The 12,787-nt window shown below is 46.1% G+C and overlaps 1 protein-coding gene across 1 annotated transcript in view; it reads right to left on the bottom strand.

The window, feature by feature from the left end:
- Positions 1 to 6,543: 6,543 nt before the first annotated feature.
- LOC144509518 (guanylyl cyclase C-like) overlaps positions 6,544 to 12,787 on the bottom strand; it is an 89,796-nt gene continuing 83,552 nt past the window's right edge. The window contains exons 25-28 of the mRNA XM_078238425.1: positions 12,656 to 12,754; positions 10,961 to 11,055; positions 8,253 to 8,329; positions 6,544 to 6,712 (exon numbers count right to left, since the gene is read on the bottom strand). Of these exons, the coding sequence (XP_078094551.1) occupies positions 6,544 to 6,712; positions 8,253 to 8,329; positions 10,961 to 11,055; positions 12,656 to 12,754 (440 nt within the window). The remainder of the gene's footprint in view (positions 6,713 to 8,252; positions 8,330 to 10,960; positions 11,056 to 12,655; positions 12,755 to 12,787) is intronic.

The following is a 12,787-nucleotide window of genomic DNA, read 5'->3' as shown; positions in this document are numbered from 1 at the left end:
TTACCTTTCAACATCATTGCCTCTCCCTTCCATCTTAAAAATGCAAATTATTGGGTGAGTTATGAATTAATTTCACCCCCACCCCATCATTCTCCCCCAACAGGATAGCAGATAAATCAATCCAACCCTAACTCTGCACAGCCAACCTTTCAGGTAAAGTTTACCAGATTGGGAAGAGCAAATGGATTGTGGCTAAATTTTGTATCAGTGTAAAACATTTATGTATCTGGGAAGGGGGTTAAAGGTAACAGGGGAGGGGCAGCTGAGGTGAGAGACACAGCTGACATTTCAGAGGAATGAGTTTGCCCTTAATCTTACAGGCCATTCGGCCCCTTGTGCCCGTGCTGCCTCTTTGGCAGGTCCATGCAACTATTTAATCCCATTCCCTTGCTCCTCCACCTGGCAAATATTTCCTTCCATACAACCAGAAGATCATAAGAAATAGGAACAGGAGGAGGCCATTCAGCCCTTCGAGTGTGATCTGCCATTTAATAAGATCACGGCTGATCTAACACTCACTTAGTCCACTTTCCTGCCTTCTCTCCATAACCCTAAATCTCCCAACTGATTAAGAACCTATCGATCTCAGTCTTTGAAATGTTCAAGGACTCGGACTGCACAGCTTCCTGGGGTAAAGAATACCAAAGATTCACCTGTCTTTGAGAGAAGAAATTCTCCCTCAAACCTGTCTTCAATGAGAACCCCTTTATTCTGTGACTATGCCCTCTGGGCCTACACTCTCCCATGAGCGGAAACATCCTCCGAACATTTACCCAGTCTAACCCCCTAAGAAACTTATATGTTTCAATCATCTCACCTCTCATTCTTCTGATCTCCAAGGAGTACTGACCCAACTTGTTTAATGTTTCCTCATATGGCAGTCCCTCCATACCCGGGGTCATCCCGGTAAACCTCTGTACTGCCTCCAATCATATGACTCTCACCAACTTTTACAGATGCACCATAGAGAGCATTCTTTCTAGTTGTATCACAGCTTGGTGTGGCTCCTGCTCTACCCAAGACCACAAGAAACTACAAAGGTCGTGAATGTAGCCCAGTCCATCATGCAATCCAGCCTCCCATCCATTGACTCTGTCCATACTTCCCGCTGCCTCGGCAAAGCAGCCAGCATAATTAAGGAATCCACGCACCCCAGACATTCTCTCTTCCACCTTCTTCTGTCGAGAAAAAGATACAAAAGTCTGAGGTCATGTACCAACCGACTCAAGAACAGCTTCTTCCCTGCTGCCATCAGACTTTTGAATGGACCTACCTCACATTAAGCTGTTCTTTCTGTACACCCTAGCAATGACTGTAACACTACATTCTGCACTCTCTCCTTTCCTTCTCTATGAACAGTATGCTTTGTCTGACATGCCAAATTTCCTTAGTCTTCTGAGAAAGTAGTGGCATTGGTGGGCTTTCTTAACTATAGTGTCAGCGTGGGGGGACCAGGATCGGCTGTTGGTGATCTGAACACCTAAAAACTTGAAGCTCTCGACCCTTTCTACTTCATCCCATTGATGTAGACAGGGGTATGTTCTCCTCTACGCTTCCTGAAGTTGATGACTATCTCCTGTTTTGTTGTCATTGAGGGAGATATTATTTTCACCGCACTAGTTCACCAGGTTCTTTATCTCATTCCTGTACTCTGTCTTGTCATTGTTTGAGGTCTGTCCCACTACGGTGGTGTCGTTAGCAAACTTGAAAATCGAATTGGAGGGGAATTTGGCCACCCAGTCATGGGTGTATAAGGAGTATAGTCGGGGGCTGAGCCTTGTGGGGCACCGGTGTTGAGGATGATCGTGGAGGAGGTATTGTTGCCTATCCTTACTGATTGTGGTCTGTGAGTTAGGAAGTTCAGGATCACAGAGGGAGGAGCCGAGGCCCAGGCCACGGAGTTTGATCAACAATGAGGTCAAAGATTGTGGGGGACAGGCAAAAAAGGGGAGTTGAAGATACCATCAGATCAGCCATCTTTCTTTTGAATGGCAAAGCAGGCGTGAGGGGCTGAATGACCTACTCCTGCTCCTATTTCCTATGTTCTGATGCTCTTATCTTCATCATGTTTGGTTATGGTACTATGGTGATTATGTAATGCAAAGGCCTGGACTAATAACTTGAAGGTGTGCATTCACATTCTTGTGTTATGTGCCTGCGTGCATTGTAATGTAAAGGTGCTCAGCAAAGCATGGGATAATGTGGGACTGAGGAATAGCACTGCCCCACGGTATGATGCACAGAGTCACACGGTAATGGATTCTCAGAGAACAGTCTAATCCAGAGAGAATTCTGTAAGTAAGTAGCATACCTTTTGATTTGATTTGATTTATTGTCACATGTATTAGCAAACAATGAAAAGTATTGTTTCCTGCACGCTATACAGACACAGCATATCGTTCATAGAGAAGGAAAGGAGAGAGTGCAGAATGTAGTGTTACAGTCATAGCTAGGGTGGAGAGAAAGATCAACTTAATGAGAGGTAGGTCCATTCAAAAGTCTGACGGCAGCAGAGAAGAAGCTGTTCTTGAGTCTACCTACACAGAAGCAGCATCATGCATGACCATGTCTTGGATTTGTGAGTAGGCAAAGGCCAGTAACAAATGGTTCATATTTAAATATAAAAGTCTCAAGATCTCCTCATTGAGATATCCAAATAATTCAACATAAGGTGGCAGCACTGAAATCTCCAAAAAGATATCGCATCAGACATAGGAAGTCTAAACCTTCAAGAAACAGACCGAAGAACTGAAAAAGACAGTTGCATGGCAAAGAGGAGGCATAGTTTAAGTTTATTTATTTGTGTCACAAAGTAAGGCTTACATTAACACTGCAATGAAGTTATTGTGAAAATTCCCTAGTTGCCACACTCTGGTGCCTGTTCGGGTACACTGAGGGAGAATTTAGCACGGCCAATGCACCTAACCAGCACGTCTTTCGGAGTGTGGGAGGAAACCAGAGCACCCACCCATGCAGACAAAGGGAGAATGTGCAGACTCCACACAATGACCCAAGCCGGGATTTGAACCCGGGTTCCTGGTGCTGTGAGGCAGCAGTGCTAACCACTATTTTTGAAAGGAAAAACCAAAAAAATTTCCAAGCTGCAAGCAGATAATGAACCGATGAATAGCACACATACAAAACTGGAACAAGTTAAGACTTGGCCAGGGGCAGACCCGTCCGACAGTGAAACCAAAAAGAAGGGCAAGGACAAAGTTTTGTCGCAGACAGAGAGAGAACAGACAGAAATTAGATCGGAAAATCGACACTGAAGCACAAGGCACTAGTCGGAGAAAAAGCAGCGGATGTCTCAGACACACTGAAAGCCATTGAGCCAAATGAAAATATTCACAAGCGTGAAATGTGATTTGATAAATACAACCGCAAACAACCGTGCGGCTGAAATTGTGAGACAAATGGAAATGAAGGTCCCATTTGCAAAATGCGTATATCCAACAAGAGCGTGGCAGACACCATGAAGGCAGTAACGCAGTAGTTATAAATTTACAAATCACTCCACAAAGTAAAACATTTATTGACTCTGACAGGAATGAAACAAATAATACAACCTGTTATTGACAGTTAAACATACGCTGACAATACACTGCGTTCACTGGAGAATACAGAAGTGTTTTAGTATTGCGATCATTGCTGATTAAGCTTCAGACTCTCCTAATAGCCACTCTTTCATACCTTTTTCCACAAATCGGAGATAAGAATTGACACTCCGCAGGATGACCTCGTTCCAGTCACCGCTTCCTGATCAATAACAAGTTTCCAGTCTTTGTCATTGCTTCACCTCAGCTGAACTGTTAATCAGATTAATCGACTGTAGACTGTTGCAGAGAGGTTAATGAACAAAAGCTGCTTTAGATGTTGTGATCTATCCATATTCCTAATTTAAACACTGATACACAAGCCAAATCCTGGAAACTATAGAATTACTACAGTGCAGAAAGAGGCCATTCAGCCCACTGACAAGAATCCCACCCAGGCCCTATCCCTGTAACCCTGCGTACTTATCCTGCTAGTCCCCCTGACAAGGGACAATTTAGCATGGCCAATCGACCTAACCTGCACATCCTTTGAACTGTGGGAGGAAACCGGAACGCCTGGAGGAAACCCACGCAGACCCGGGGGGAACATGCACTTGTTCGGGTCAATGCACCCTAACCAGCACGTCTTTCAGAATGTGGGAGGAAACCGGAGCACCCGGAAGAAACTCACGCAGACACAGGGAGAGCGTGCAGACTCTGCACAGACAGTGACCCAAGCCAGGAATCGCACCTGGGTCCCTGGCGCTGTGAAGCAGCAGTGCTAACCACTGTGCTGCCATTCCTCAAACATCTGCTCGCAGTTCTCTTCCAAAACAGCTGTGTGACGGCTCCATCAGTCCATAATCAGTCCATAGTAAGGCCACACTTGGGATACTGTGTACAGTTCTGGTCACCCTATCATAGAAATGATATTATTAAACTAGAAAGAGTGCAGATTTACTATAATGCTACCGGGGACTTGATGGTTTGAGTTATAAGGAGACGCTGGATAGACTGGGACTTTTTTCTCTGGAGCGTAGGAGGCTTAGGGATGATCTTATAGGGGTCTATAAAATAATGAGGGGCGCAGATCAGCTAGATAGTTAGTATCTTTTCCCAAAGGGAGGGGAGTCTAAAGCTAGAGGGCATAGATTTAAGGTGAGAGGGGAGAGATACAAAAGGGTCCGGAGGGGCAATTCTTTCACACAGAGGGTGGTGAGTATCTGGAACAAGCTGCCAGAGGTAGTAGTAGAGGCGGGTACAATTTTGTCTTTTAAAAAGCGTTTAGACAGTTACATGGGTAAGATGGGTATAGAGGGATAAAGGCCAAACGCGGGCAATTGGGACGAGCTTAGGGGTTAAAAAAAAGGGCAGCATGGACAAGTTGGGCCGAAGGGCCTGTTTCCATGCCGTAAACCTCTAAGACTCTAATAGGCTGAATTGAGGAAAATTGTGGCCAAAATTCCCCCCAACTCTTGCCCAGAGGATGATCATCTTCCTACTCCCCCTCTCCTTCCCTTCCCACTCAGGGACCTTCAGTAGGATGCCTTGCTCAGATTGGGACCACACCAAGTTGGGGGAGGAGGGTATTGCTCAGAGGAAGAACGTATGATTTACAATGCCAGGAAGGTGGTTGGCCAGCCAGGTCTTGGAGCGAATCGGCTGAACTAATCTGAACTCTGCACAAACCAAGCAACTTGTGGAAAAGCCATGGGGAAGAGAATGGAAATGCCAGAGTTGGAAAAGCTGCAGGAGGAGACTTTCTTCTGAGTTTGTGGTTCAGGCACATTCTCAAGGCAGGGGAGGTGGAGATTTGCTCTTCATTGAACCTACGCTACACCTCAATTCAAAGTGGTTCAGGAATCATTGTCGAGAAAGTTCTGCACTGCCTCGGATGTTCTATACCTGCTCTGGAGGAGGCTAATGTGGCAGTGTCGAGAGAGATGGACATTGCTTCTAATTCATGTTATACCTGGCATGAAGGTAACTAATAGGCCAGTGTAAGGACAGTCTGACACTGCCCAAAGGAAAGCTATTCGTGAACTGGAGCTGGGGCAAGGCAAGAAAGAGAAAGATAACATGCATTGAATGTAACATCTTTCACATCCTCAGGATCTCTCAGCAATCAGTGAAATAGTTTTGAAGTCTTTTATAGACAAACACAAAGAAAGACTCCATCAACAGCAATTAATAAATTCAAATATGTTTGGCAGTGCTGATTGAGGTGAGAAAGTTAAAGCTTATTTATTAGTCACAAGTAGGCTTACATTAACACTGCAATGAAGTTACTGTGAAAATCTCCTAGTCGCCACGTTCCAGCACCTGTTCGGGTACACTCAGAGAGAATTTAAAGTGGCCAATTCACCTAACTTGCACATCTTTGGACTGTGGGAGGAAACCGGAGCACCCGGAGGAAACCCACACACACATGGGGAGAACATGCAAACTCCACACAGACAGTGACCCAAGATGGGAATCGAACCCGGGTCCCTGGCGCTGTGAGGCAGCAGTGCTAACCACTGTGCCACCGTGCCGCCCATGCCACCTTCAAAAGGTGATGTGGGATCTTTCGATCCAATCTGCAAACAGAGGCCTCGATTTAACTTCTGATTTGAAAGACAGCACTTGCAACAGTAGAGCACTCCCTCGGTACTCCATTGAAGTGTCAGCCTAGATTGTGGGCCCGTGCACCTCTGATTCAAGAGTGTCGCGATTGTTACCAGCTAAGCTCAGCTTGAAGTGTTGAGAGAAATGTACACTGCGTCTATCTGGTGTCATATTTGAACTGGAGCTGGGAGGTTTACTCTACACCCTGGCCCTGACCTTGGAATGTCAGATACTCAGCAGAGGGTTTTCACCCCCTGCGACTGAAAAACGTGCCGGTTCAAACTTGAATATCATTTTTATAGTTCCTGTTTGTAAAAGTGTAGAGTGACCACCTGCAAGAACGGCTTATCCAGGCAGGTTTGAACCAGGGTTCCAGACATCTTCTGGTAACAGTTAAGGGCTACAGGTACGTGCTGAGAATCTCTGCGGAGTTCAGCTGCAGGTATTCGAGTTCCCAGTCATTGCCGCTCCCCTCTTTAGTTCCTGGCTGGCATTTGGACGCTCTCCTCTTCCCCAGCGACTCAATTATCATTTGAGCAAAGTCGGCCTGAAGCCTCTGCAAATTCTCCCTGCGGAACGAAAGACAAACTGGTAAATCCCAAAAGCTCGGGCGCACGGGTTGGTTTGTTGCAGGGTGTTTAAAGTAACCGGGTCGAATGAGCTGACAGCGCCACTCCTGGAGAAAGTAGGAACCACAGATGTTACAAGTTAAACATGCAACATGCCCCTCTCACCCACACAACCAGAGTTTGAATTTGATGTTAGGGTCCTGGACAGAATCCTAAATTACATTCAGACGCCAGACTAGACCGCAACAATTTTTCTACTTTGGTATAAATGTGAGGAAAGGATGCTTTGCTTCAGGAGTAATTCAGGGGCATAACTATAGGGTTCGTGGTGGGAGATACAGGAAGGATATCAGAGGTAGGTTCTTTACGCAGAGAGTGGTTGGGGTGTGGAATGGACTGCCTGCAGTGATAGTGGAGTCAGACACTTTAGGAACATTTAAGCGGTTATTGGATAGGCACATGGAGCACACCAGGATGATAGGGAGTGGGATAGCTTGATCTTGGTTTCAGATAAAGCTCGGCACAACATCGTGGGCCGAAGGGCCTGTTCTGTGCTGTACTGTTCTATGTTCTATGTTCTAATTCCACTGACAAATTAGGGATCTTTTATCAAAACAAACTATATTCATAACACAATTTAAGTGTAACTCTAACAAAATGAAGCAGCTGGTTGAACAATCTTTAAATATGAAAAGAAACCACTCTCACTTCAGTTCCAAATAAGCAACATTACAGAGTTAAAACCCACTTTGAATATAGTTAGCAATCATAAATATACTTGCTACAATGAGTGCAGACAGCCTTGGAGAGCTTTCGGAAACCTGCACAATTCTCCTAACTTCAACCAGAACAGCTGAACTCCAATTCCTTCCTGCAAAAGCCTGTTTCTTTTCCTGCGACAGATGCAGGACTGCGCATAAACCACAACATCACATGACCCTGTCAATCACTCTAATCTGATCTAATCAGCACTTGCTGAACAATTTTGAGTGTGCTAATTGCTACACTAACAACCAATTTAATATAATCAGTTAAACTCGTAAGGTGGCTCATTTACACTTGCTAGAAGCGACATACGTTCAAACACAGGGACCCCTGCTCTGCAAACTAAAGGAATATGTTCAAGTCTTGCACCTTTTTTGAATTACCCACGAGCTTGGGGAGCCTATCATTCCCCATTACTTTCTCCATCGTAATACCTTGGGCCAACTTGCTAACCCATCAGCATCCTTTTCTCTTGTAGTGTAAATTGTTGTTTGAAATCTGCATTCTTGCATTTGTCCTGATGAGTGAAACACGTAAAACTTCAACATTCAAGACTCCGGAGCTTAACAGGACCCATCACCACCACCACCAATAGCAATAAATGCAGCAGTTTTCCAATAACAATTTAATTCCCGAACCTAAACTGCCATTTGTAAAAGGTTGTAAATTGTCCTTATGTTCAGGGAAGTAGAGGAGGAGTTAATGCTTAGATCTCCTCCATTAAACATTGCTCCTCAGTGCCAGTAATAGCGCGCCGTCCGCCTCTCTCACTTACGCTGAAGGTGGGGCTGGCAGTCGAAAATTTCGGTCTGTTTCTCCCGTGAGCCAGTAGGTGACCTCTGTTCCTTTTCCCTGAAACGGACAAGAGATTGGTTACTACCTGTGTAGGCCACATGACCCGTCAGCTCCTGTAAGTCAGTCCCTGGGAGATATTGATGTGTACTCAAGTGCAATTGCCCTTTCAGCCGTGACCCAGTAGGTTGCACTTTCACCCTTGAGTCATGAGACCATGGGTTCAAATCCCCTCCAGGACAGAAACACGGCAGCTCCTTCAAGGAGCTCCTTCAAGGAGTAGCGCTCCGAAAGCTAATGGTATTTGCTACCAAATAAACCTGTTGGACTTTAACCTGGTGTTGTTAAAACTCTTACTGTGTTTACCCCAGTCCAACGCCGGCATCTCCACATCATAGCTATTTCACACACGGGGATGATTCCAGAAACAATGAGGTGATAATGAACAAATAACCTGATTTGAGAGATTCGTTGAGGGAGAAAAATAAAAGCAACATACTGGGGAATCCTGCAAATCTGAAACCATAAGACCATAAGACATAGGAGCAGAATTAGGCCACTCGGGCCATTGAGTCTGCTCCGCCATTCAATCATGGCTGATATTTTTCTCATCCCCATTCTCCTGCCTTTTCCCCATAACTCCTGATCCCCTCATTAATCAAGAACCTATCTATCTCTGTCTTAAAGACACTCAATGACCTGGCCTCCACAGCCTTCTGCAGCAAAGCGTTCCACAGATTCACCACTCTCTGGCTGAAGAAATTCCTCCTCATCTCTGTTTTAAGGTACTAACTTTCGGAGACCTTAAACCAATTAAGCCCACATTTGCCTCTTAGGTGAACATAAAATATTCCATGGCACATTTTTGATGAGGAGCAGTGGCATTATTCTCCCTGATGTCCTGTCCAATATTACCCTTTAATTTATTCCTCTGATGAAAGATAATCAGTTGAAACATTAACTCTGTTTCACTCTCTGCAGATGCTGCTGGACCTGTTGAGTACTTGCAGCATTATCTGTTCCTTCGTTTCAGATTTGCAGGATTCCCCAGTATGTTGCCTTAATTTTTCTCCCTCAACGAATACCTCACATCAGGTTATTTGCTCATTATCACCTCACTGTTTCTGGAATCTTCCGTGTGTGTGAAATAGCTGCCATGTTTCCCACAATGCAACAGCAACCACACGTCACTTCATTGGTTGTAAAACATTTTGGAATGTCCCGAGGTTAGGAAAGGCACTATTGTATAAAGAGGGGAGAGAGTGGCGTACTGGCAATGTCAGCCGACCAATAACCTAGAGGCCTAGGCTAATACTCTAGGGCATGGGTTCAAATCCCACCACAGCAGCTGGTGAAATTTAAATTCAATTAATAAAGAAATCTGGAATCTGAAAATTTAGTCTCAGTAAATATGAAACTATCATCAGTTGTCATAAAGGGGTGGCACAGTGGGTTAGCACTACTGCCTCTCAGCACCATGGACCCAGGTTCGATTCCCGGCTTGGGTGACTGTGCAGAGTCTGCTTGGGTTTCCCCCGGGTGCTCCGGTTTCCTCCCACAGTCCGAAAGAGGTGCTGGTTAGGTGTATTGGCCGTGCTAAATTCTCCCTCAGTGTACCCGAATAGGCGCTGGAATGTGGCAACTGGGGGATTTTCACAGTGACTTCATTGCAGTGTTAATGTAAGCCTACTTGTGACACCAAATAAATAAGTAAATAAATAATTCAACCAGTTCATTAATGCCCCTTAAAGGAAGGGCCTACGTGTGGCTCCAAGTACACAGCAGTGCGTGGTTGACCCTTAACTGCCCTCTGAAATGGCTGAATAATTAAGCCTCTCATTTCAAGGGCAGTAGAAATGGGCAACAAATGCTGACCTTGCCAGCGATGCTCACAACCCACGAAAGAATAAGAAAAATCCAAGTTTTTCTTTCTATGTGATTGTGAGTAACATCTCAGTAGAAGCTCAGGAGTTGAAAGGCTTGCTACTCTCTCAGGAAGCTTAGGCGGGATCGCCCAGTCCCGTCGACGGCCAACCCCCACTGCAGGTTTCCCAGTGGCAGGGGGTGCATACAACAGGAAACCCCGTTAACAATGGCGGGACCAGAAGATCCCACAGTGGCCAATGGCAGCCCCCTTCACCGCTGTGTTTAAAGTTTATTTATTGGTGTCACAAGTCGGCTTACATTAACACTGCAATGAAGTTACTGTGAAAATCCCCTAGTCGCCACAATCCGGCGCCTGTTCGGGTACACTGAGGGGGAATTTAGCACGGCCAATGCACCCTAACCAGCACGTCATTCGGACTGTGGGAGGAAACCGGAGCACCCGGAGGAAACTCACGCAGACACGGGGAGAACGTGTAGACTCCGCACAGACAGTGACCCAAGCCAGGAATCGAACCTGGGTCCCTGGCGCTGTGAGGCAGGAGTGCCACCTTGCCACCGTGCCACCCCCAAAACATGCCATGCCGCAGGGGCAAATCCCACCCTTAGTGTGAGAGGTTGGATTCTCTGAACAACAACAACCCCTACAGGGACAGGTGGAGGCTATTCTGCCCCCTCAAACCTTTTCCACCATGAGCTCAGATCCCTGGCGAATCTCTAACTGCCCAAGCTCCGTGTCCCGTGATACCAACAGAATCAGTCTCAGTATTAAGGAGAAATGTAAATAGATAAAATGAACAGAATCACCTTCAGGTAGGTCTCTCCCCTCATCTCATATTCAAATTTACACTCTGTCCTCTTCAGTATATTGATTGTCGATTGGTTAACGTGAATTCTTAACGCTGCAGCAAAAAAGAATATTTGTCTCTTAATCCAGTTCAGAAAGAAAAGGTCTTTTGAATAATTCAAATCGAATTGAGAGGGAAACTGGGCAAACGCTGCCTCAGCAGAAATTAAATCCCGAGTGAGAGGATTCACTTTGAATCAGCGAGAATTACACGCCACATCATACAGGGCAATTTTAACTCAGACACCCAACAGGTGACTGCCTTTCATCTGGCTGTGGTGCAATGTTAGTTGTAGAGGGAGCTTTCCTCTCTGTCCATCCATTGTTTTATCTATTTGTCCCGGGAGTGTTTGGTGGGAGAATGTGGCAGGAGTTTTACTCTCTAAGTAACCTGTGATAAACCTAGCAAGCACACAGAGACAGAGAGAGAGAGACAGACACAGGGAGATAGTGTACCAACAGAGGGAGACAGAGAGAGATGAAGAGAGTGGCAGGTAGAGGCAAACACACAGAGACATGGACACGGAGAGAGAGAGAGAGATACAGAAAGAGGCAGACAGAGACAGACCCACAGAGACAGAGAGAGACAGAGAGTGATAGGGAAAGAGAGAGAGATAGAGAGGCAGACAGAGAGAGTGTGAGAGAGATAAAGAAAGAGGCAGATAGAGCCAGACATAGAGACAGAGAGAGACGGACAAAGAGAGAGAGATGGAGAGAGAGACAGACAGAGATAGATGGACAGAGAGAGAGAGAGATGAGTGGCAGATAGAGGCAGACACACAGAGACAGAGATAGATGGACAGGGAGAGAGAGATGGAGAGGCAGACAGAGACAGAGAGAGACAGAGAGGGAGATGGAGAGAGAGGCAGACAGAGAATGATGGACAGAGAGAGAGAGAGAGAGGCAGATAGAGGCAGACACACAGAGACAGAGATCCTAGAATCATAAGAATCATACAGTGCAGAAGGAGGCCATTCGGCCCATCGAGTCTGTACCGACCACAATCTCACCCAGGCCATATCCCCATAACCCCATTTACTCTAGCTAGTCCCCCTGAAACTAAGGGGCAATTTAGCACGACCAATCCACCTAACCCGCATATCTTTGGACTGTGGGAGAAAACCGGAGCACCCGGAGGAAACACATGCAGGCACAGGGAGAACGTGCAGACTCCACACAGACAGTGACCCAAGCCGGGAATCGAACCCGGATCCCTGGTGAGGCAGCAGTGCTAACCACTGTGCCACTGTGAATGGACAGAGAGAGCGATGGAGAGGCAGACAGAGACAGAGAGAGACAGAGAGAGAGAGACAGAGAGAGGGAGATGGAGAGAGAGGCAGACAGAGACAGGCAGGCAGAGATAGGCATACACAGACAGAAAGAGAGAGAGAGAGAGATGGAGATAGAAGTAGACAGAGACAGGCAAATTGAGTCAGGGAGACAGAGAGAGAGAGACAAACATAGGGAGCATTGTAGAGAGTCAAAGAGAGACAGGAAAATGAGAGAGAAAGAGCATGAAATAGAGAGAGCCAGTGAAAAAGAGAAGAACAGTCAGATGGAAAATTACAGACAGCCAAACAGGGATGGAGTCCTGCTGGATTCAGAGAGGTTGTCAGATTGAGAGTGGGAGGATGGGACGGCACTGTGGTTCTTACGTAATCCTGTGGACTCCATTCGTGAGGCTGTGTTGACCACATCACCAAATAGACAGTATCGCGGCATCTTGGTCCCCACCACACCTGCTGCACACGGTCCTGTGACAGACAGAGCCAGGGTAAGAGGGAAAT

The sequence above is a fragment of the Mustelus asterias genome, chromosome 21 (assembly GCF_964213995.1).
Source record: "Mustelus asterias chromosome 21, sMusAst1.hap1.1, whole genome shotgun sequence".
In the NCBI taxonomy this organism is placed as follows: domain Eukaryota; kingdom Metazoa; phylum Chordata; class Chondrichthyes; order Carcharhiniformes; family Triakidae; genus Mustelus; species Mustelus asterias.
The sequence above is the reverse complement of the archived record's forward strand: the minus strand, read 5'-3'. Positions and strand labels throughout refer to the sequence as shown.